Consider the following 25725-nt stretch of genomic DNA (forward strand, 5'->3'; position numbering starts at 1 on the left):
TTAGAATTCATAAAAAATAAATTGTAATTCTAATATTGAGGAAATGTTTCTACCAATATTTCTTACGATAACACTGACAGCTTGATTGTGATGTGCATTTGGGGCCTAAAGTTTAATAAAACCGAGAGTTTCATTCGATATTTCTTTTTAAGAAAATGTCTCACTTACCTTCGAATAAGCTTTTCATCCCTCCGGTGCAGAAAACAACAAAATAAAGAATTTAATAGACAACAGTTTACAATCTCAAAATAAAATAGGTATGTCATCAATAGATTGAGATTTTGCGCACTCGTTCAGTGATATTTCAATCAATTTCAGCTATTAATTTAGAGCATTCGCTTTGAGCTAAACATTTGGAGATTCTTTTTTTATATTGATATTAACATGAAATTCCAGCAAAATATGGTAAAAAATTCTGGATATACAGGGTGGCCATTTGAAAACGAAACAGACGAGATTACAGACGAAATAAAGTTTTTCGATAGAAATGCTCGGACAGGTCGATTTCTGTTTCGAGGGGGACAACTTAAGATGTAGGTTACGGACGCATAGCACTTCAACCCTTGCTGTTACAACCCCCACCCCCAATTTTTGAATAGGGAAGATGGGGTGAGTGATACCTCATTTGAAAGGTATTTTTATACTGATTTCAGCACAGTAATTGTTTTTTCATTTTATGCATTAGTTCTCGAAATATTCTTAACTAAGTATTTGAAAATGAAGTGGTGTTTTCATGGCACTTGTAGTAATCGACATTTTGAGCTTCAAAACAACCATGACTGTCCTAACTAACTAACGCATGAATATTTCGAGAACTAATGCATAAAATGAAAAAACAATTACTGTGCTGAAATCAGTATAAAAATACCTTTAAATTGAGGTATCACTCACCCCATCTTCCCTATTCAAAAATTGGGGGTGGGGTTGTAACAGCAAGGGTTGAAGCGCTATGCGTCCGTAACCTACATCTGAAGTTGTCCCCCTCGAAACAGAAATCGACCTGTCCGAGCATTTCTATCGAAAAACTTCATTTCGTCTGTAATCTCGTCTGTTTCGTTTTCAAATGGCCACCCTGTATAAAAATTTTGAGAAATATAAAAATATTTTAGAATTTTCAAATGATGTGATACTTTAAAAATTTGGAATTAAGTTTTTGTTGCCCTCATTTTATAACTAACTACTTAGTTTCAAATTCAGAATTATTGGGAAAATGGAATTTTGAAAGGTGCATAAACCATGAAAATCTCAAATCTCTAAGCGTTTCTTTTTAACGGACAGAAACAATTTATACCAAGAATTGTTCATCCATGAATTGACTATTTTGGACAAAAAATTAAAAATTCTTTGTTGGAATATTGGGCATACTGAACGAGTGCACATAAAAACAAAGAACTAAAATGTAACAAATTGCAGTTATTTAAGATATCAAGGATATTGAAATCAGGAACTGCCCACTTCCTTTCTCTGAGTTCTTCAGTGTGTATCTATTCTGTCCTTCAGCGTTCAAAAGAAACTTCCTTCTAGTCTGCCACCTCACTTTGAGTTGAGTTCCTTCATTTCAATGTGGTCCATTCCGGATCTCATTTTGAACAGGATAGATTATTGACAACTCAGTATTCATTACTGAAAAAAAATTATAATTTAAAATCAGGTAACAAAAACAATTCCTGTGGTTTGTTTTACTTGAAGAAAGTAAGCTATTCTAATCTGTGGTTATTAATTAACTACTTTCCTTATGTACTGGACTACCGTTTATTTTCATTTATTCACACCACAAGTTTTCAAATAAATGGAGAATTTAAAGAAGTACACTAAGCACAAGACTATTGTTCTTGACTTAAGGCTATGTCCCAAAAGTTATTATCCATTATTATTCAATCCATTTATAGTTTGAAATTTTGAAAGATATGTTGTTCTTACATGAGTACATCTTTTGTCGATCATTTATACATTCTAAATATTACAATTTTTGGGGAAAGGCCAATCAGCCCAGTATAAAGAAATTCAAAAAACTTACTTCGAGAGTAGAGACGTTCCAGATGTAATACAATGTCGAATAAGAAACAAGTCCACTCTAATCTTCATAGCAATTGTTAATGACTTTTCAATTCTCAACAGTAATCACAGAAAGTGTTTCGACCACAGAATTTGGTAGCTGAATATATTGGATGAAAGTAGACAGATACTTCTAGGGTTCCACTCATGATCTCTCAATTAGTTCATCTCCATCTGAAAATTCAGGTTTTTTCAATATGAATCTCAATTAGTTCTGTATGTCCTGGGTTCTTTCACAATTGCGCGAAAAATATGTAAATTATCGACCTGCAGTAGGGAGCTTTCGAGCTCTCATTCATGAAATAATTACCCCCTTGGAAACAACATAACCACAAAATTTAGCACGAGAATTTCCCTATGCACGTCAATGTTTCTTAACGAAATAATTTGGGAATTCAGATCTAAACAAAGGCTTGAAATTTCTTCAAAAAATGATATCATGTGAGAAACACAATACTTACAATTTTCTGGGTGATTTTGCTGAACCACATCTGACTGACTCCTAGTTACATGTTCGTAAGGAAGGAATTAATGTACTTTTATCAGAATATGATGTTGAATATTTTTTTTTAAAAGCAAATACTTTGCGTCCTCAAGTCTTATTTTATTCCTTCAGACGGTTTTCCTTTAACTAATCTTCTTAGGTACTGCTGGGTAGTCCTTTTCCCAAGTCCTATACATTTTTCCTTCAAGGTTTCTTTCTGGTACTCCAGAGAACATTCACAGACTCCTGGGTCATCTATTCATGAGCATAAATAATGTACAAGTAGCGACTAGAAAAACCCCCTAAAAAACAGAACAAAAAAATCATAATTACTTATGATTTTCTCGAAATTTTCGATTTCCTTTCGTTAGCATCACAACTTCTTCTGTAGAATCCATAATTAGGACTATGCTTCAAATTCCTTCCATTGTAACTAAAACGACACAACATCGTCATTTCTTATGCTGAGGAATTGCCCTTTTGAAGCATCTAGAATCAGATCTGAAACTAATTGAAGGAAATACCTATACGGGTGGGGCTCAAAATAAACCAGTAACTATGCTCTGGAACATGTAAAAAATATATTATTTTTCATTCAGAAACTTTTGAAAACGACAATATTCAAGAAACGTACTTTTCTTGTCCAATAAAAAATAACAAAATTGATTAATACAAAATCAAGACAACTCTGATGTAGAGCCAGATGCGCCAATTGCACTTTTGAAGGTGAAATAACTGCATATAGGTGAATATTAGATCTCCAACAGTCAAATTAACCGATTCTAGGACGTAAATTATGAAAATTTTGAGCTTTGTCCGATGTTGAAGGTTCAATAAAAAAAAATTTTAAACTGGAATATGCTCGGAAAACAAACAATTCTATAGGAAAAGGATCAGTCAAACCAGAGAACAGATAGAATAATATCTTAATTAGTTAAATATTTTTCACAATTTCTTCCAATTCTTAATTTTTGTCTTTTGAAATAATGAACACTTGCGAATTTGAGAATTATAAAAGTTACTAGTGGGTAGATAAGAACTTTTCTCTAATTCTGTGGTTATTCCGTTCATTCTTCCACATCTTGTAGAACAAAATCGTGCGAGAATATATCAGAAACGCACAGTTTTCATGGTTATATTTTATTATTCTATGTTGGTACTCCGAACTTTCCGCCACGGCTTTATCTGTCAATTCATCAATTTGCCTTAAAGAAATCAGTTCTGCCAACCAACATTTTTCAATGCAAAAATCACTAAAATATATTTATGGAAATATTTCATTAATTTCAATGAAAATGCAATGAATTAGAGAAAATAATGTATAATACTCGTACAGAAGGCTCATTCTACCACTCGTTCATTCCAAAACTCGCCACTTCGTGGCTCGTTTTTGAATTTTGAACTCGTGGAAGAATAACAATGCCTTCTGCACTTGTATTATAAATAACTATTCTAGACCGATTTTGAAGTATAATATTATTGTGGAATAAATGAAATCGAATTTTATTTTTTTCGCTTTTATCTGATTTTAAGATTTGAAGTAGTGAATTTTGAAAATATCCTAGCTTTGTTAAAAAATTCTAATTCCGTGGATTTTTTGAGGCAAGAATTCACAAAATGTGTTGGGACTACAAAGCTATTGGATAATAATAAATATTCCAAAATATGTGCAACTTCTGATCCAATTTTGCCCATTAACAAACCTAACCTTGGCATTCCAAATCCAAACCTACCCCAAGTTGTTTAGTGTCTCTTTACGAAAGTAATATATTAATAATAATATTATTATTATTAAGGCCGTCTGCTGGACGTATAGAATTGGGATTGAGGATAAATTAGTCATGAGTGATCCGAACCTTATCGTTTGAGACCATTTCCAGCAAAAAATTAAACAAATACAGATATTGTGATGAAATGCTAGAACCATCAAGTCATGAATATAAACAATATTTTTTCCACTAGGTATGTCTATTGAGGTTAAAATATGGTTGTTGGTCTTAATTTACAAATTAAACCATGCTAATTTACGAATTCGAACCATTTGGCAAATCATCGACGTAAATATATGATACCGAAGCCTGTTTGAAATATAGAATATAATCAAGAGTATAATATTCTTTTTTTTTTCAATATACCAATAGAAAAATAACAAGGTGTTTGAAAATTAAAACCGCTGAAGGAGCCACCTAAGGAGATTCATTTTATAATAATCGAAGTAGACTTGATTGCATTTTGGATATTACAAAACGCACTCATTTATTGTCTTTTCATTGGACTTGGAGGCTTTTCATTTGAGATGAATGCATTAATTTTATGACATTGGACATTTTGCCTACAATGAAAATCTAATATTTCTTCAAATTCTAGGAAAATTGTTCAGCAAAATGTCTTATGACATAAATACAGAATAATATAAATATTGATTGATTTCTTCCCTTCTTTTCTAGTTTTTTCGTTTTTTTATTTTTTTTTTGTTATTTTTTTGGTCATTTGTCATATTTCGATAATTTTTTCTGTTTTTCTTGTTGGTTTTAAATTTTTTTTAAATTTTTTTTTTTGGGAATATTATACTGCAGTTTTACAAATACATGTCAAACATCGTTGACGTTGTTGATTGAATACAATAATTGAAAATTTAAATACAATCTTCATTTATTTCGATTACATCTCTCTTCTGTTGTTTTTCGTCCTAAATATATGTGAGCTCTCTCCATGTGTCTCTGAATGACCAGATTTCCAATACATTCTTCCTCATAACATTACATAGTTTCACATATCTTGTGAATTTAATACATTGTGTGAAATAAATACCAAAAATTACATTCAACTTTCATGAGAGTTGATTACATATTTCTTAGACAATATATTTTTCGTCAATGGATACTCTGCTTATAATGGAAAATTTTATATATTTCTAATTCGTGAACTATTCTTTCGCAGGATATCCCATGATTGAATTCTTTTGATCATTTTCTTTTTTTTTTGCTCTTACTTTTTCGCCATTTTTTAATTTTCTTTGTTTTTCTTTTTTGTGGCTATTTTTTTGTTACTTCTGTTGCTTTTTTTGATTTTTTATAAGTTTTATTCTTTTCTGTTATATTTTTCACTTTTTTTAAATAATTTTTTTGCACAGTTTACATAATCATTATTATTATATATGTGACATTCTGCCTACGCTAAAAATCTAATGAAATTCTGAATTATAAAAAATGCCTGGCAGAATGTCCCATTGCATAAATGTTCTGTTATATTTTTAACTTCTTTTTTAAATAATTTTTTGCACAGTTTACATAATCATTATTATTATATATGTGACATTCTGCCTACGCTAAAAATCTGATGAATTTCTGAATTATAAAAAAATGCTTGGCAGAATGTCGCATTGCATAAATGTTCTGTTATATTTTTAACTTCTTTTTTAAATAATTTTTTGCACAGTTTACATAATCATTATTATTATATATGTGACATTCTGCCTACGCTAAAAATCTGATGAATTTCTGAATTATAAAAAATGCCTGGCAGAATGTCCCATTGCATAAATGTTCTGTTATATTTTTAACTTCTTTTTTAAATAATTTTTTGCACAGCTTACATAATCATTATTATTATATATGTGACATTCTGCCTACGCTAAAAATCTGATGAATTTCTGAATTATAAAAAAATGCTTGGCAGAATGTTGCATTGCATAAATGTTCTGTTATATTTTTAACTTCTTTTTTAAATAATTTTTTGCACAGTTTACATAATCATTATTATATATGTGACATTCTGCCTACGCTAAAAATCTGATGAATTTCTGAATTATAAAAAAAATGCTTGGCAGAATGTCACATTGCATAAATGTTCTGTTATATTTTTAACTTCTTTTTTAAATAATTTTTTGCACAGTTTACATAATCATTATTATTATATATGTGACATTCTGCCTACTCTAAAAATCTGATGAATTTCTGAATTATAAAAAATGCCTGGCAGAATGTCCCATTGCATAAATGTTCTGTTATATTTTTAACTTCTTTTTTAAATAATTTTTTGCACAGTTTACATAATCATTATTATTATATATGTGACATTCTGCCTACGCTAAAAATCTGATGAATTTCTAAATTATCAAAAAATGCTTGGCAGAATGTCGCATTGCATAAATGTTCTGTTATATTTTTAACTTCTTTTTTAAATAATTTTTTGCACAGTTTACATAATCATTATTATTATATATGTGACATTCTGCCTACGCTAAAAATCTGATGAATTTCTGAATTATAAAAAATGCCTGGCAGAATGTCCCATTGCATAAATGTTCTGTTATATTTTTAACTTCTTTTTTAAATAATTTTTTGCACAGTTTACATAATCATTATTATTATATATGTGACATTCTGCCTACGCTAAAAATCTGATGAATTTCTGAATTATAAAAAAATGCTTGGCAGAATGTCGCCTTGAATACTAGAATAACAATAAAAACATTTTTGCCTTTTTGAGCCACCAAGACCAATTCGTTGGAATCCTTCAAAGAGGATTCATAATATGATGAAATCTCATTAGAGACTGTTTCAGGGTATTCTTTGTGTTAATATTTTGAAAATCTACTCAAAGTTAATCGATTATTTGCCTTTAGTTGAATTTGATAGTTCAGCGAAATATATCATGAATATAAAAATATTCGCATATTCCTGACAAAACATAATAAGAAATTAATGGAAATTTTCAACTGAATGAATTGAGCTCAACTCTATTCACATTTATCAATATGTTAGTGTACAGATTGGTACACTCTGATACTGTCAAAACAGTAGTTAGTGGACGAGATAATCAAATTTAAAATTCAGTTTGTTGAATGATAGCAACAGTAATTGAAATATCTGATATTGATGGCAGATCATTTTGGATCGCTCGTTAACCGAATAGAACACTCTATCATTTCATCACAATATCGATAATTTGCGAGTTTTGAACCAAGAATGGTCTCAAATGATATTCAATGAAATTCTTATTAATTATTTTGAACGAAAAGATCTAGTGACTTGAAATTTTCGGGGTTCATTTTGAGAATATCTTAATGACATATCTTCTGAAAGCACCGTTGAATATTTCTTATTTACTCTGATGATTACAAAAATGAATGCCTTCTTCCAAATGAAACACTGAGTTTATTGTGAGATATCCTGAAGGACAATGAACGTTACTCCAAATTCAAGTGATTTTTAATTGAAGTTCATGAAAGTAGCGATTTAATTTTGAAAAAATCTCCAGAAAATTAAATCTGAAAATTTAAGTGTATTAAATTTTGAAATTTGAAATCCAGACATTTCAGGGTCTGTTGAGAAGTTGACAGCAAATAATCTATGCATTTGAGAGTCGAAAGTGAGCCACGAAATCGAATGAAGATCTGTTTTCTGAAAGTTATTAGTTATTGAAGTGAATTAGATATTTTTCATCGTGATATCCTAGTTTCAATAATTTCAGACTTGTGAATTTTCAAAAATCGATATGTTAATCAGACTGAAATGGAAAATCCTGTAGAATTAAAAGAAAAACTGCATAACTTACTCATTACTCAACTCTACTTATCTAATTTGTCGAAAAAAGTGGCATTCTCCGTTGAGAGAAGAGGGTGGTAGCGCGTTTTACCACTTTCAGACCATCCTGTTGAGTCAAAAATAATTTTAGCCTATGTGTCGAGTACTGACCATTCCGTCAATATTTGAAAGATCTGCAAGAGGTATTGAACGATCGAGTACTATTGACTCACCCTGTATACGAAGATTATTAACAAAACCTATACATTTTGAGGCAATAACAAGATTGCATCAAATAAATCAATGCAGACTTCGAAAAAATATTAAAGGTACTGTAAAAATATAAATACTCACATTTTTATCAGTATGAATTCGGGATTCGAAAATAAAAGTCAAATGCAAATCCAAATACTCTACCAGCTACTAAATTCAATACACTTATTCCACACCAAAAACAATATTATAATTTGATGCGGCAACACAATCGATATCTACGCATTTCATATTATAAGAACCTCAAAATCGCAAATTATTGACGTTCATCTTCACGAACAGCCCGCTAAATGAAAATCGAGTTATTTCTCAGATAAAAACATATGCAGCGGTCGAGCGAAGATGAAAACAAGTTTAGTCATTTCGTCAGATAAGAAGTGAAAAACGATATAAACACATTTTTCGAGAGTACAATTTATTGAAAATATGATGGATTTTTAAAACCGACCTAGTTGACATACGGAAAGAGATGAAACTGATGGCATTTGATTTCAAGAGAAATCAAAATCATTTACGAGGCCACTCTTACAAGCTTGGCAAGGAAAAATTTAAGACTACTGATTTTCATCTAGCTTTTGCAGCCTTCTTCAACTAGATCATATTTTTGAGGAAATACGGTTTTTTTTTCTAATATTTTTCTATGATGTTTTATAGTTCAAATGATATGATCATATTGAGATTCCGCATGTAGCTTAAGAATGTTCTCTCATATCAACATCAAAAATCTCAACTTGATCGATTCAGTGACCACGAAAATTTTGGCAAGTTTTTTAGATATCTTTCTGGATTTTCTATGGTTATGGTTAAGCGATGAACATGAAATTATTCATAATTTTTGAAATTGTATTGCATAGTTTCATCGCAATTTGATTCCTATGCAGTTTTGAAATTCACATGAAAACAAAATTTTGTCCGATTTACACGATTGACACAATTGATAGTTTCAGAAAAGAAACCAATAACTAAAAACGGGTTCTATAGAAATTTGATTGACCGATCAATTCGTTGACTGTAGTTTGGAATCTATGGAAGTGTCAACAATGAACTGAAATTGAACACAGAAATGATTTGATCGAGTAAATCACCACAATGAAAGTTTTATGAAACCCACTATAAGATATGTTTAGAAGTCTTAGTTTCTTACCTTGTATGGTCCTTCCCTTACCTACTTCTTCTATAAAAAAGTCAAAGCACCTTTAGTATCTAATATTGGAATTTTAAACATTTTCTCTCCTATTAACTGTTCTATCCATCGTCCAGCTCACTGTCCTGTCCACTCGATAAGGTATTTAACTTTTCGAATTTTGTAATGAGAAGGATACTGAAACAAAATTGATAATCAAGTTCTTCTGCAAATTGTATTAGCCAAATATTTAACCACATAAAAATTTAGTGTGAGTTTCTTACTTTATGATTTCAAGTTTCCCCTTTTCATTTTCTTATATTCGTGAACAGTAAGAATTCTAGACTTCTATTCCAACTCATAATGTAGAAATCCATCAATCATTACTTCTTAACATAATAAATCTTGTCCATTATTCTATTCATTAATATGCTCATTTCTCTATGTCCAGACAGATGATTCAATACTTCACTTTACCTTATTTAATTATCATATATTTGTGATCAGTAAGAATTCTAGACTTCTGTTCAAACTTACAATGCAAATATCCATCAGCTATTACTTCTATACAAACTCGTTCTTTTCATTCCCTTATATCAGTGAGAATTGTAGACTTCGGTTCCAACTTCATACAGATATCCATCAGCGATATACTTCTGAAAATAACAAATAATTATAAAAAACTTCTCGGCAACTAGGTACCCCATTAAAAACATCAGTATAATATCTATCTACTCCTCAAGAAAAACTGAGCGATTCTGTTGAAGACAAATGAAAATACCTAATTAAATCAATTCACCAGATCCAGAAGGACATTAATATTTGTCAAGCACTTAGCACCATAGAATTCAGTTCTACTAGGATACGCACAGATATGAAATTTGCCCTCAACAGAATCCGATATATTTTATTTTACGTATTGATCTAATATCTAGATGCAACAATTCGAGTCAAATATTCAAATCTCAGAACGTATAGGTGCTGTTCGATGATCATCAATATACTAAAGACAAATAATCACACGAGTTTTATGGAAAAAATCAGTAATACTTACATTTTTGTTCGAAAAACCTCTTCAATTAGCAGAATAACAGTTGTCATTGATAACAAGATGGCCACTGAACACAAATGCCAGGATTCTGGATCACAAAATTTCAACTACGTAACATAAACAAATACCTGCGCGAGTCAGTGAAAACTAAATTAAATTCATCCCACAGCACCCTGATAAGTCATAAACAGATGGAATATTCTGATATGATGTTTTTCAACGTGTTTTCACTTCGGATGTTTTTTCGATCGGTGATAATTCACATAGAAACAGATGTTCGGAAAATGAAAGTGAACTTTTCAGTACGTTACCTTATGTATAATTTGGGGCATTTTTGAAAGCGAATATTTGTCCTTTTGATGGAATTGAGATCGTTCAATTTCGGTACTACTTTTTCTGTCTCTACAAGCTAGAATTGATTTTTTTTTGGCTGATAATCGATTAATAATATTTCTGCTTCTGATTTTACTGAAGATAAAGAAAGAATTGTGCACACTTTTGCACAATTGAAATTTTTGCTACACAATTTGAAAAAAAAAGAATTCCAAAATGTATATATTATATCACCCTGAACGATTTGAGGTTCGTGTCTGTCGGTCGGACAGACAGAGCCACTCAACTCAATATCTTTGAAACGGAAGACATTTTTGAAAAACTGATAACGGGATGCTTTTCGAACAGTCAGCGGCTAAAAAATTGCGTTAAAAAATATAGGGTGTCCCATTTAAGAAGGAACATTTTTCCTCCGTATCTCTGAAACAGTGATTAATTTCTATGATCTGTTATGAGTATCATATAAACCATAAAAATTACTGGAAAAAATGTTTCAGAATTCTCGAATACCTCTCACACAGAAACCAAGATACTCCGAAATATTTGAAACTGCCATTTTTCAAAAACGCCCTGTAGCTGGAAATAACCTGGAATGAATCAAAATATTTATGATCTGCCTGCTGTTAACACATTATTTCGAAAAAAAAGGGTTCGAGGATCCTTAAAGACTTTTTCCTTTAGTCTTATTTTTCTCTAGATGCTACCAGTGAGCATCCAATTTAGGACATCCTGTATAATACTTTTGAGGATGGGGATTGTTTGAATGAGCCGTTTCAATGCTTGTCAACTGAAAACCCTTAAAGGGTTGAATTTTTCAAGAAAACTCCGGTGTTCCCAAAAAGTTCTAACTTCTCATTCAACCCAACATTTAATATTTCAGACTCCTTCATAATATCAAAGCAAAGAAGAATTCAAACAATTTTTACCTCTATAATTTTATTCATAAGTTACATTAATTTCTTTTTCAAATACGATTTCAGTTGTGATAGAAAATATTCACGGCACATTGATCGTCATTTAATTGTTTTCTTTATCGGACATCTGGGTAGATGTCCAAAGCGTTTTTTCGCACCAGTGGCGGCGTTATCTCCTTCTTTACCGGGTTCTGCAGTCCTGTGAACAAAATCATTTTTATAATATCCTACAGTTCATGAATTTTGATGAACATTGGACATGCATAGAATTTTAATGATTTTTCGATGATTTGAGTTTATCTCAAAAATTCAAAATAACTTTTTTAGTGAAACTGTAGGTATTTACAACATTTTAAAATTTCAATCACCCGAAAATTTGTAACTCTGAAACTATTGGTAATAAGTGAAAATTTGAGTTGGACCATTTTAACCGAATATCACAAGTTGAAAAAAATTATGGGACTGTAATTTACTATAAATCAAAGAAAATATTTACGGTTTTGATTTGGATCGTCCATTTTTGTTGAAAACTCTCCCCCATCTTGGTTTCGAAGTAACATTATTGTTAGCTTCTTGTTCCTTAGAGGCTTCTTCTGCTCTGTAAAAAATAATAAAATAAATGTGGAAAGGACTGATATTATAAATCCCTCGTACAGTCATGTGGTCTCTAAGGGAGGAACATACTGTGAAAATTTCAAGTGCCATGCCTTTTATTTGAAAAGTTATTGAATTAAATTATTGATTCGTGATCGTTTGAAACCATTTTCGGCTCAAAAGTCAAAAATTCCAAAAATGCAATTTAAAAATGGATTTCCGAAGAACGTTTTTCAATATAAATTTGAAAAATAAATTAATTTAAAGACTTACGGAGCTCCTATGGAGGACAGAAAGAATATAGCCGAAAGAACCAACAATATAGCAAGACACCTCATGGTTTCGACAGAACGATCAATTCAAATCGACTCAGATTATCGAAAAAATAATCTTTTCATTTATATATTCAGCACTACAAAATTTAGACGCGCACTGTTCTGCCCCATTTCATAAAACATTACTCGATTTGGCAAAGCGTGTTAGAATTTTATGAACCAATATTTGATAAGTCATTCTGTTATTGCATTCAACTAGGTACTTATAATATAGGTTATGTTTATAATTATGTGGTCAACTAACATGACGATTCGATACGATGATAAGAATTGATGGGATACAAGCAGTTTTTTGTATAAGATCGAGAGGAAGATTCAGAGAAATATCACTGAGTAAAATATTAAGGCTTGAAATTGAAATTAGGGGAGATTGGATGAGAGAGATCCTTTTGTTCTACACTTTGCCAAACAATTCTGAAGGAGATCGGTCCTATATTGGCAAAATTGATGTCCACGGGAGCTTCAGCCTATTACTTCATTAGTGAAGTAAGAACCGGCTTGCCCAAAAGAATGATTTTCAGGTTCTCCAGCCCTGGATATTTCAATAGTAAGTGTTCACATATTTCCACGTCCGAATGACTGAGTTTGCAAATTTTATCTGCAGGCACACCATGCCTTTCTGTAATTCACCAAAAACAACCATGACATTCTTGGAATAAGAGCTTGACTATGAATTGAGGGAGAATCATTCGACTCTACACAATTCATCAGTCTATCTTTCCTTACTAGTGAGTCGAAAATTACTCGAAAGTACTATAGATTCTGTTAGGTGCTTGTAGGAGGTATCGGTTTTGAATTATCAATGTAGCTTATAGATAAATATGTGGGTAGAATCTCTAATCACGAAACTATATTCTCACAGTGACTCACTTCACTCACTGAGACCTGAGAATAATCGGTCAAAACACATTTTTTTTGATTCACTTATTCATCATTTCAGCCAACTTCAAGAGGAAAATATGGATATTCTAACGCTCCTCAATATCTTCTTTGTGGAAAAATTTGTCTTTGCTTTCAAAATAGGCTTCAATTTCGGCAACCACTTCTTCATTACAGCCAATTTTTTTCCTTGGAGCATTCTTTTGAGGTTTGCAAAAGCCAGTAATCATATCTGGAGAATATGCAAAATATCCTTCTTAAAGACACCAAATACTCAGCATGACCTTGGAACCGTGAATATTCGGTTTGGCCGTCGACGTGGAAGTATGACCAGGATATCCCTATGATTTTCTGCGCTTGGGATTATCGTAATGAACTAATTTTTCGTCTTCAGTCACAATGCGATGCAGAAGTCCCTTCTGTATTTGCCTTGCAAGCAGCTGTTCATAAGCAGTCAAACGCCGTTCAACATCTCTCAGCTTCAACTCGTACGGCACCCAAATTCCTCATTTCTGAGTCATTCCCATGATTTTCAGGCGTTTTGAAATGGCTTTCTGCGTAACCCCCAATAATTCTGCAATTCTTGTTAAGTATGACACGAGTCTTGATCAAGTAGTGCCGCCAATTCTGCATCTTCGAAAACCTTCCCTCTTCTACCGCTATGCAGGTCTTCGACGTCAAATTCACCGATCTTGTAGCGTCGAAACCACTCTCGGTACGTTCTTTCACTACTAGCGACCTCACCATAGGTATTCGATAACATTCTGTGAGCCTCAGCAGCAGATTTCTCCATATTGAAGCAGAAAATTAAAACCTCTCGAAAATGACTCGTAAGCTGACATGTTTAATCGAGAATATCTTTTGCAAGACGGAGGAAGCAAAGTTCGACACCAATATTATTAGAGACCTGGAATCTTCTGAAGCAGCTTACTTCAGTAGAACGTCAAGTAAAACCTACTAGACCATCGCTAAAATGTCCGGAATTTTCCAAATCCGTTCAAAATTCATGGAAACATACGCAGCGCCATCTGGGAGTTTCAACTTGAATTAACCGGAAAATGCACCCTTTCAAACGACGAAAATCTTCCAAATCCGGCATCGCTGTCCAACAGCGTAACCTCCACGAAGTCCTCTCGTTTCCCGGATTTTCCTAATAAACCCAATCAGCCCCGGAAAATTCCGCTTTCCCGCTCCAACTAATTCCGACAAATATACGGTTTAACGAAGAAAAACCGTGTGTGAACCCTTTATTCCCGTACCGGCCGTTTGGCCGACGCTTCGGCCATTGTAAATTACCTGTCGGGGGAAAACTGCCGGTGGAAAAGCGGGAAACGTGCCGCGCCGGCGGACACACGGCCGGAAAATTTACGGCCTGCAGTTGCGGCTAAGAGATCCCGGAGGGCAGTCCAATATGGGGGATCGGAGATGGCCTATGCATATTCAACGCCCGGGGGTGTGTGGGGACCTTTAGAGGCGAGGGGACGATTGAATTTCGACGATTTGCGAGGTGTGGGTCTAAATTGTTCTGGATCGCTGGGTTAGATCGTTCTGCTGGGTTTTTGGGATGGAAGGGAATGTGGAATAATCTACTGGGTGGACCGATAGTCCTAATAGAAATCTTTAATTTAATTGAAAATTGAGGTTTTTACTTATTTCACTCAATTCCCTGCAACTTTGGAAGGTATATTTAATATCTCCCAAATATTTATAATATTATATTTATAATATATTAAAATATTAAATTATATGGAGAATAATAGTATATTATTCAACGAGCGGTAATGTAGGTCATAACTCACGTAGATGAAGTTTGCAGCACGAGCCGCAGGCGAGTGCTGTAATTCATCAAGTGAGTTATGACCATTACCGCAAGTTGAATACTATACTTTATCTACGACTATATCAATAAATACTAAGAAAAAAATACAGACTTAGAATATAGACAGAAGGAACGGGAAATAAACATATTTGCTCGATCCCGACTACAAGAGAGATGGAAACTAGCTTCGGATAGCTCGAATCCAGTACAGAGTACAGAAATAGAATTATATTGAAAACCCTTAATAGTTGCCTATAAAAATGCATTAAAATATACCAAAAAACATTCCCTGTAAACGACGACGTAATGACCTTACTACAAACTCTTTTATATTTTTTTCGGGCAAGTAATTCTGTATGGTTACATTAGCTGTTTGTGTTTTGGAAATGTATACCTATATAATATTTCATCTTCACTATCTGAATTAATCGTTTTCGGCGAAACATTCACAATAATTAGATATCAACTTAATTTGAAGACGTCAAAATTATTAAAGTGACATTTCCTCGGACATTCCTTCCCTCAATAACAATAATGGAATGTTCCCTTTCGGCCAATCGAATAGAAGCAGAGAAGTATAGAAGCACAGATCCAAATTTTCCGATTTATTATAGTGAGTTATAGTAGTGAGTTATTATAACTCACGATGTTTGTTAATAGATACTATTAATTGCTCAAAAGCAGTTGAATAATGAATATATAATTCACTAGGAGCAGATAAAATAGATTATCCTATTTCTACATTTGAAACGACATTATTTGAACCATAACAACAAGGGTAAAAAGGTAGAAGCATACTGAGTCGACGCAGAGCAGATCGACGTTATGCACGACAATCAGGAGCACTGGCTTCCCTATAGGCGAAGATACTAGCACAACTTGACGCTGGTTGAAGGTGACCGTCGGCTACCGATATAAAAGACATCAAGGTCATTCATGCGTTGAATTCGACGCATGCATGTCGAAATAATTAGATCGTAGATGTCATACAAATACAATAAGCTTAGGTATTTGTAAACACGACACCATCGAATAATTAGTCGATTTGTGTCTGCTTCATAAAGTTATTCTCTATTAAAAATGTCAGATTACGAGCCCAATTCTCGTCATTTGCGGGAGGTTTTAATTTTCTGCTTCAATATAAAGAAATCTGCAGCTGGGGCTCATCGAATGCTCTCAAATACCTATAATGAGGCCACTATTAGTGAAAGAATGTGCCGAGATTGATTTCAACGCTTCAAGAACCATGATTTTGACGTCGAAGAGCAGCATGGCGGTGGAAGAGAGAAGGTTTTCGAAGATGCAGAATTGGAGGCTTTACTTGATCAAGACTCGTGTCAAACGCGACAAGAATTGGCAGGATCATTGAGAGCCATGCAACAAACCATTGCAAGAAGCTTAAAAGTCATGGAAATGACTCAGAAAAAAGGAAATTAGGTGCCGTAGGAGTTGCAGCTAAGAGATCTTAAACGGCGTTTGTTTGCTTGTAAACAGCTGCTTGCAAGGCAAATACTGAAGGGATTTCTGAAACGCATTGTGACTGGAAACGAAAAATGGGTTCATAAGGATAATCCCATGCGCAGAAAACCATAGGGATATCCTGGTCATGCTTCCACGTCGACGGCCAAACCGAATATTCACGGTTCCAAGGTCATGCTCAGTATTTGGTGGAACCAGCTCGGCGTAGTGTATTAGGAGTTGTTAAAACCGACTGAAACAATCGCAGGCGATCGTTATCGAACGCAATTAATGCGGTTGAGCCGAGCATTGAAAGACAAACGGCTGCAATACAACGAGAGATATGACAAAATGATTTTACATCATGACAATGCTCGTCCCTCGGACTATTAATTGCTTCGATCAATGCACACGGCCTGGCTAACCAGCATTTCCGGTCTTATTGAAGAAGTAAAAAATTGGATCGATTCGTTGATTGCGTCAAAAGAACATCAGGTTTTTCAACGCAAGATTCGTACGCAGCCGAAAGATGAGAGAAAGTAGTGGCCAGCGATGGACAATTCTTTGAAACATGAATGTATAACCAGTTTTTTAAAATAAAGTCTCGAATTTCCGAAAAAAAATGGTGGACGCAAAGTTGTACGCCTATTACTATTACTATTACTATTTGTGAAACTGAAATTTTGTCTGATGAACAAAACAAAGTGACTTATATGTATGTATGCCACTTAACAGAAAATATGTTGAATGGTGTTCGGAAAATTTTGTGGCTGCTTTTACTTCAAATTATCAATCGTTTTGGAAATATTTTTAAAATATGCAGTATACCTTGCACAAGAATATTCAGGAGTCAGACCATTGTTTGCGTTGGTCTTCTGCAACAATATTGGTCAAAATGCTGTAGCATACTTAATTGCCTTAAACAGGCATGAGGGATGGCAATTCTCAACGGTTGTCGAAGGGTATATTGAGGAAACTTTCGGAAAAGAAGTGAATATAGCAGAAAAATATTTGAGGAGCATCGTACCGAAGAAAATTCTGTTAGTACTTTTATAACCGAAAAAGAAAACGATGTCAATAATGATTCATGTAATATATTGGATAAATTAAGAATGACTAGCGTTTCAGATAATGTTCAACCAATGGTTGATGAAGATACAAACCGCAACATAATTATAAACATACAAAAAAAGATATAATAAGCATTTGATATATGAATTTAATAATATATTCAATATATGTATGATTGTTCTTGACATGAGATATTTTACCTACTATCCGAAGTGAACTTACGAGTATATAAATCTATTGTTGTGAATTTTGACGGCTTAGGCCAAAAGAGTAACTTTTTCGGACAGAAAACAGCCTGGAAAAAAAATCTGAACAGATCAACGTTTTTTGAATCTATTTTCAGAATTTTCAAAATCCCACCTTTTTTTCCTTTCCTATATTCAAGTCAAATGATTCACACTAGATTGGTAGTAACCACACTCACCTGATAAAGTCAACATGTACCTAGTTGACGACACAATGGTTGTGTTAAATAAATTTCGCGGAAATAAACTCATTTAAAATTTAATCAATCAAAACATGTCGAAACAATTTTTTTCTCGGTCTGCATTACCCACTCGCATAATCCACTCCCAAAGAGAATACCTACCGTTGAACTAATACCAACTTCCGCGTTGGAGAACTCCAAATGGATAACTCCGCACATATTTCAATTTGTATCGACAGTAATCGAAACCACTCAATCGCCATGTTCTTTTGTGACTGATAAATAAAGCCAAATTGTTTTTATTGATCGATTGCGGCTCTTGTGGAATGTGGAATTTCGGCGAATTCATGAAATATTATCTGACATTCCTTGATCGGAATTCGGCACGAATATTATTTACCTGACGAAATTGAATTCGACGAGTTTTGATTGCTGTTGATGAACACACATCAGGTGAGTTTATTGAGTTTTCTGTTTGCGCTGTTGTTTGTCCAGTTAACAAATTTTAATTGTCGGTAACGATTTTCTGGTTGACGCTGAAGTGGGTTCGGTGGGCCCTTTCGTGGGTTCACACCTTTAAATTTTATTTTGCGCTAACGTGGTTTTTGTGTTTCTTGAATATTGTCGCTCTGTGAGTTACAATTCTTATTTTATGAATATTTTTGTGTTTCACATTTACCAGTTCAACATTCATGCTTTTATTTGACCTTCTGAAATATATATACCGGCAAAATAGGGGAATACAGAAAATCTTGAGTTTGGAGATCATTTTATTTTGAATCTTTTGAACGATTTTTTCAATACTTTTTTTTTATTTCAGCTTGATTCATTCGGAACTGTTCAAAAACCTCAATAACTTTGTTGTTTGTTATATACGGAGCTGAGAATGTTTACGAATGCTTCGATTATTTTTCTTTTTTTCAATTAATTGCGATATCTTTATTTTGATAGAAATAACAGCACTTCATACGGTACCTTTTTTGTACGAGTAATTAACCTCTCAACGTTAATTTCAATTGATATTTACTCTGAAACCTTGGTGGCCACCGAATATTTTAATTATTCTTATTTCACAGATTATTAAAGATAGACACTTGGTTGATTTGCCTAGTGAAACTGAAGCTTTTGATGATGTTTAAAGTTTGATAAGAAATGTATGTTATATATTTTTGGATAGGAAAGAAAGTGACTGAATCTGTTACAGAAATTTGTATGGTTTACATTCAAAGAAACACAAGTTTGTATTATAACTTTCAAACTGATGGCAACAAAAAAAAAATTATTCCTCTAATGGATTCAACTAAAAAAAAAGGTCCTCTAGGATATTTTTGTTTCATATTTATAGCACCAATAATGAAGAAATTTTCATTTCACGCAATTTTTCAATTTTCTTTTATAGCTTAAAAACAGTTGAACTCATAAAGGTTGTGTTTTCCACCAAATTAATTCTCCCAAAGATCGAACCCAAAAATGTGCCATTCATTTTTTTCTAGGTTAAAGGACTTTTAAAATCCCCTCAGTAGACAACGAATTTGGGACACCCTATACACTCCAGATTTCAGTTACAATGTAGGATTTTTTCAATATTTATGCTGAACTTTTGCTTGAATACGGACTGCAATTTTTCTTAAAATCTATTTTTATAATGATGATATCAACCTTTTTTTGGATTCCAGAAGGAAGAACTTCCAAGGAAGCAAAGTTAGCTTGATAAGTTCCAATTGATATAAATCATCCTTTTTCACAATAACTTTTTTTTTGCAGAAAAATGAACACCGTTTTGTATGCCGCTGCTGTCTTCTTCTTGCTGCAAGTCTATGGGGGTTATATACCTCCAGGTCCAAAGTACCGATGCCCGAAGGAGAAGTTACTTCTGCATCCTTGTTGGTGCACAAAGGAATCAGATGAAGGACTAGAAGTAGCTTGCAACAACACTAATTTAGCCAGTATGAGCGTGGCTCTGAATAACTTAGCTACCTACGATATGCCCATTGAAAGGTTGACGATATACAAGTGCCATATAAGTGAGTAGACTTGAAATGAGTAGACTTACCATCGAGATTTTCGAAAGAAGGATCTCAACATTTCTATATAATATTATGGTATTCCTCACTCAATCGGTAAAATTTATAAAGGGTGTTTTTTTTAGAGCTATAGAACTTTAAATTGCAATAAAACAACGATGGATTATTCGATTGACATGAATTTTATTTATCCGCAAGATAATCTTGTGGCATTACATTTTAAATATGATTTCTGGCATATGACCGCCACGGCTGGCTCGGAGGTAGTCCAATCTGGACGTCCAATTTTAGATGACCTTTTCCATCATTGAATATTGTCTTCCAATTGGTCAAGGGTTTGTGGTTTATCCGCATAGACCAATGACTTTACATAGACTACAGAAAGTAGTCGAGCGGTGTTTAATCACAAGATCTTGGAGGTCAATTCACAGGTCCAAAACGTGACATTAGGCGGTCACCAAACGTGTCTTTCAATAAATCGATTGTGGCACGAGCTGTGTGACATGTTGCGCCGTCTTGTTGAAACCACAGCTCCTGGACATCATGATTGTTCAATTCAGGAATGAAAAAGTTAGTAATCATGGCGCTATACCGATCACCATTGACTGTAACGTTCTGGCCATCATCGTTTTTGAAGAACTATGGACCAAGGATTCCACCAGCCCATAAAGCGCACCAAACAGTCAGTTTTTCTGGATGTAACGGTGTTTCGACATACACTTGAGGATTAGCTTCACTCCAAATGCGGCAGTTTTGTTTGTTGACGTAGCCATTCAACCAGAAGTGTGCTTCATCGCTAAACAAAATTCGCTTATGAATACGTATTCCGCACAGAACCATTATTTTCGAAATAAAATTGCACTATTTGCAAGCGTTGTTCAGGCGTGAGTCTATTCATGATGAATTGCCAAACCAAACTGAAAATAAATCACTTGACAGCTGTTAAATCGGTCGCCATCTTGAACAGTAATGCCAACTTAAAGTTATATACCTCGAAAAAAAAACACCCGTTACAACTGATAGTGTACCACAAAACTTCCTGACAAGATGCTAGTGCTTTATTGGATTCTTTTCCAAATTTGAAGCCAGTTATCGCATATAATCATATGAGATATCTGTGTTTCAATGTCCGATTGTCAGATTTCATCTATTGATAGACCTTTAGGCGTAAAATACAAAAGGTACACCAACAATACTTTAACAGTAGTGCCACAATACCTCGAAACTTCTTTGTATAGAAAGATAGAAATTTCAGGAACTTCACCAGTATGCGATGATATTCAAAGCAGTTGCTTCTAGCCATTTTATGATATAGCGGCACTATTAGAACGTAAATAATCGATAATTATGCAATTCCAAGAGAGAATTATGATCTAAAAATCCGTTCTTATTGTTTGAGATTCTTCTAAAGGCAATCTCTACCTGCATATCATAGGGATGAGCTATTGTCCAGTTGATTCAAAACTCGACTTGGACAGTAACAAATATCCGTTGTAAAAGGTCTTTCTAATACACATTTTGGCTGCATTATATCAGAAGATTTGGCAATGCACCTTAAATTCTAATCAGAGTAAAAGTTTCCCACTCAGGGTGATTTTCATCCTATGAGGCAGACTCCATTTCCTCCTAGGAGACTCCCTAGTCTGCATTCTTTGTATTATCGAGTTGCTTATCTGTTCACACTGTATTTCTTCCGAATACATAACTCGCAAGAAAGCATTTTTGCATTTCTTTCCAAGCCACTGATTTATACAGGGTGGCCATTTGAAAACGAAACAAACGAGATTACAGACGAAATAAAGTTTTTCGATAGAAATGCTCGGACAGGTCGATTTCTGTTTCGAGGAAGACAACTTAAGATGTAGGTTACGGACGCATAGCGCTTCAACCCTTGCTGCTACAACCCCCACCCCCAATTTTTGAATAGGGAAGATGGGGTGAGTGATACCTCAATTTAAAGGTTTTTTTATACTGATTTCAGCACAGTAATTGTTTTTTCATTTTATGCATTAGTTCTCGAAATATTCATGCGTTAGTTAGTTAGGAAGGAAGCCACAGTCATGGTTGTTTTGAAGCTCAAAATGTCGATTTTTCACAAAACACTACAAGTGCCATGAAAACACCACTTCATTTTCAAATACTTAGTTAAGAATATTTCGAGAACTAATGCATAAAATGAAAAAACAATTACTGTGCTGAAATCAGTATAAAAATACCTTTCAAATGAGGTATCACTCACCCCATCTTCCCTATTCAAAATTTGGGGGTGAGGGTTGTAGTAGCAAGGGTTGAAGCGCTATGCGTCCGTAACCTACATCTTAAGTTGTCCCCCTCGAAACAGAAATCGACCTGTCCGAGCATTTCTATCGAAAAACTTTATTTCGTCTGTAATCTCGTCTGTTTCGTTTTCAAATGGCCACCCTGTATGTGATATGAGTATACAAATCAGAATCTTCAACCCTGTATTCCTAAATTCAGCTAGTTATCTTAATTCCCTCCTTAATACTCCATCAAAACCCTCCACCCTCTCCTGACGAAACTGGATTCCTAAGAACAAGAAGATCTAATCTCCGCATAAGCATAATCTCTGATGACGTCAATCGATAATCGTCGAAAGGAACCGATTGCTATGAAGTCTGATAATCTCTTGCAGGGCGGCTGTTCGGCAGTCTTCTGTATAAACTGCAATTACGAGTACTGGAGATTAGGGACACTCCGATCGAGACGATAGAGGAGCATACTTTGCTCGGAGTTAATGGAACCTTGAAGGAGCTGCATCTGATCAACACGAGCCTGGCCGAGTTCCCGAAATTGGCATTCAGGGTAAGTAGCTATCGATTTCCTGGAGAGTACAGGTCCGTTTTGAGGTGGGAGATTTTTAAATTGAAGGTTTCTGATTGGAAACTACGGAAACTTTGTTACAGTAACTCAGTTACTGCGAAGTATGTAAATTACTGAATTGTAGAAGCTAAAATGTATTTATATACTTCGGAAATTATACCAAAACTATTTTGGATAGCAGATCTCAACAAGAGTCTGAAAAAGTATCTAATATAAAATAATACCCAAAATAACTCCAGTAAATATTTTCTATCCCGACTCTCGTATGTCTCGTGAGATCTCTCAAAAACTCAGTGCTGTACGGGTCAGAAATAACCAATAGGCTTTGTTAGATTGTCCGTATTCACTTCAACCACATTACTGTTGAATTTTTACTGAACAATTTGTTCAGTATATGCTCTGATTTCATCAACAAAGATTTGTAGAGTCGGATGACAGGCCTTTGTTCTTCATAAATTACTCGAATGACGGGGCTCAGTCAGCAGTTCCAAAATGAAAAAGTTGTATAAGTTACTTATTCTTCTTAGACTGAGAGTATTCCATAAATATTTAGCTAGCGAAGGCTAGTTTTTATTCTTTCAAAAAAATCTCTCATTCATGAAGTTCTTCTGCTAAACTGCTGTCCAGTGATTTCTCAATGCCTTCAATACCACTGTGTCCTATAACCCATAGCAGAGTCAATTTAATATCCAGCCAAATTTCTTATAGATTTACGGCGACAGATATCAAGTTTGTCTATGTGATTGCAAGTTCATCAGTATGAATATCCATATCCTCTATTGTGGCCCTCCATCAGAGCAATTCTTACCATTAGTCGTCATAGTCTACAGCTCGCCCAGTACCAGAGTTCGAATGGACTCTTGTTTCTGGATTGGCTTTAAGGAGGTTATTATTATTATTATTATTTGAACTGGTGTCATTTTGGTTCGGTTAGCCTCTTGGGAACTGCGACCATGTAGATCGTTTGTTCTCTATTCTATTCATTCATAGGAACCCAAGGAGGTCGTCAATGACGGAGGTTCCTTCCTCACTTCTACAAGTTTTCTGTCCAAAGCAGATTTTGCGTTGACTAATGATGGCGAGGCTTTCCGTCACCAAGTGATCCGAAGTTTCTTCCTTCTCCCCACAGAATCTGCACTCATCATTTTCTGCTAGATCCATTCTCATGAGTTGTTTCCTAAGGCGACAATGCCTTGTGAGGAATCCAGTGATGAGGTGTAGCATATTTCTACCGAGATCCAGATACTTCTTGGATCTCGCAGAGTCAAAGATTCGAAGAAACGTTTTGAAATGATCCAACCCAGGAAAATTTCACCAGAGTGTTTCTCTTTCGGTTTTGTCCTTCTCCTGAAACTCTTTCTTGTTGGTTTTGCCTATACCATAGAGAGGTTCCGGGCCGATGAAAGGAGTTTGTGTTACTTTTCTGGCAAGTATGTTAGCCTCTTTGTTCTCGAGTGGCCGAAAACGCAGACTGAAAAGACCTTGTTATTCTTGTCAATTTCATTGAGTTTTTTTCGACACTCCATTACGAATGAACTCTAGTATCTGGGTTGGCTTTAAGGAGGTTACTTCCTCACTTCTACAAGTCACTTCTTTAAAAAATCGTTGGCTTACTATGGCCAGTCTCTTCCTTCTCCACGCAGAATCTGTACTCATCGTTTTTTGCTAGAAAAAGACCTCATTCTCATGAGGTGCTACTTGAGGCAGTAATGCAGAATCCAAAGGGGGCTTGATATATTGCATATTTATGATGAGATTCACATATTTCTTAGATCTCGAATGATTCCAGCTAACAAAATTCCGTTTTTTCGTTTTTTTCTTCTCCTGAAATCCTTTTTTAATTACATTTACCTATAGCACAAAAGATTCTGAGCTCATGAAACTCATAACACATTTCTGATTGTTTTTACTCGGTTCATTTCCACAAATCAGAGCATACCTACATGCACAGGGTTTCTGTCCGCTTCATATTCCATAGCTTCTCACCAACAATATTATGAGGCAAGTCATCTAACAGTCATTATATTTGGTCACATAGAAAGGCTATTTGTATTGAAGTTGACTTGTTTGGAGCATATAGAAGAGCTTTTGGTCTTAATCAATGCCATCAATGAAGAATCTCTTTACCTCTATGTAGCTAACCTAGTTTGTTGCAAAAATAATGTTCTGTCAATGAGAAATAGTCGCAGAGTGGATATGGCATAAGATGGCATCGATTGCAAGTTTTGAATACTTGAAATAATTCAATTGGACATGTGTTTTTACTTAATTTCGAAGTCCTCCAAGGAAGTGAGCAGCACTTAACTTTCAGCCTCCAAAACATTTTTTTGGTTACCTTTCGCTTGAATCTGCCAAACACTTCACTGAAAGAAACCTCTCAATATGTAACATGTGTAACGTTTATGCTAAGACCGACGTGAATGTTTGAAAAGTGCGTGCAAAAATGTGCATTTATAGAATAGTATATTGTGCAACAAGTGGGGAAAGTCCAACTTTTCTCGCGAGTGTGGAAGTTT

The 25725-nt window shown here is 34.2% G+C and overlaps 1 protein-coding gene and 2 long non-coding RNA genes across 4 annotated transcripts in view; 1 reads left to right on the top strand and 2 right to left on the bottom strand.

Annotated features, from left to right (window-relative positions):
• Nucleotides 1–25725, top strand: part of LOC123671662 (protein artichoke) — a 69698-nt gene that overhangs the window by 3033 nt on the left and 40940 nt on the right. The window contains exons 2-3 of the mRNA XM_045605622.1: nucleotides 20109–20368; nucleotides 23022–23191. Of these exons, the coding sequence (XP_045461578.1) occupies nucleotides 20113–20368; nucleotides 23022–23191 (426 nt within the window). The 5' untranslated portion in view covers nucleotides 20109–20112. The remainder of the gene's footprint in view (nucleotides 1–20108; nucleotides 20369–23021; nucleotides 23192–25725) is intronic.
• On the bottom strand, nucleotides 1004–3700 carry LOC123671669. The gene is made up of 3 exons (XR_006746151.1): nucleotides 2517–3700; nucleotides 2018–2229; nucleotides 1004–1623 (listed from the first exon to the last, which is right to left on the bottom strand). It is a non-coding gene; the product is annotated as an uncharacterized LOC123671669 (long non-coding RNA).
• Nucleotides 8591–10726, bottom strand: LOC123671670. Of its 2 annotated transcripts, XR_006746153.1 has the most exons (4): nucleotides 10518–10726; nucleotides 10001–10119; nucleotides 9748–9940; nucleotides 8591–9661 (listed from the first exon to the last, which is right to left on the bottom strand). It is a non-coding gene; the product is annotated as an uncharacterized LOC123671670 (long non-coding RNA). The 2 variants fall into 2 exon arrangements; XR_006746152.1 differs by having other exon boundaries at nucleotides 9748–10119.

This window comes from Harmonia axyridis, chromosome 1 (genome assembly GCF_914767665.1).
Source record: "Harmonia axyridis chromosome 1, icHarAxyr1.1, whole genome shotgun sequence".
Taxonomy (NCBI): domain Eukaryota; kingdom Metazoa; phylum Arthropoda; class Insecta; order Coleoptera; family Coccinellidae; genus Harmonia; species Harmonia axyridis.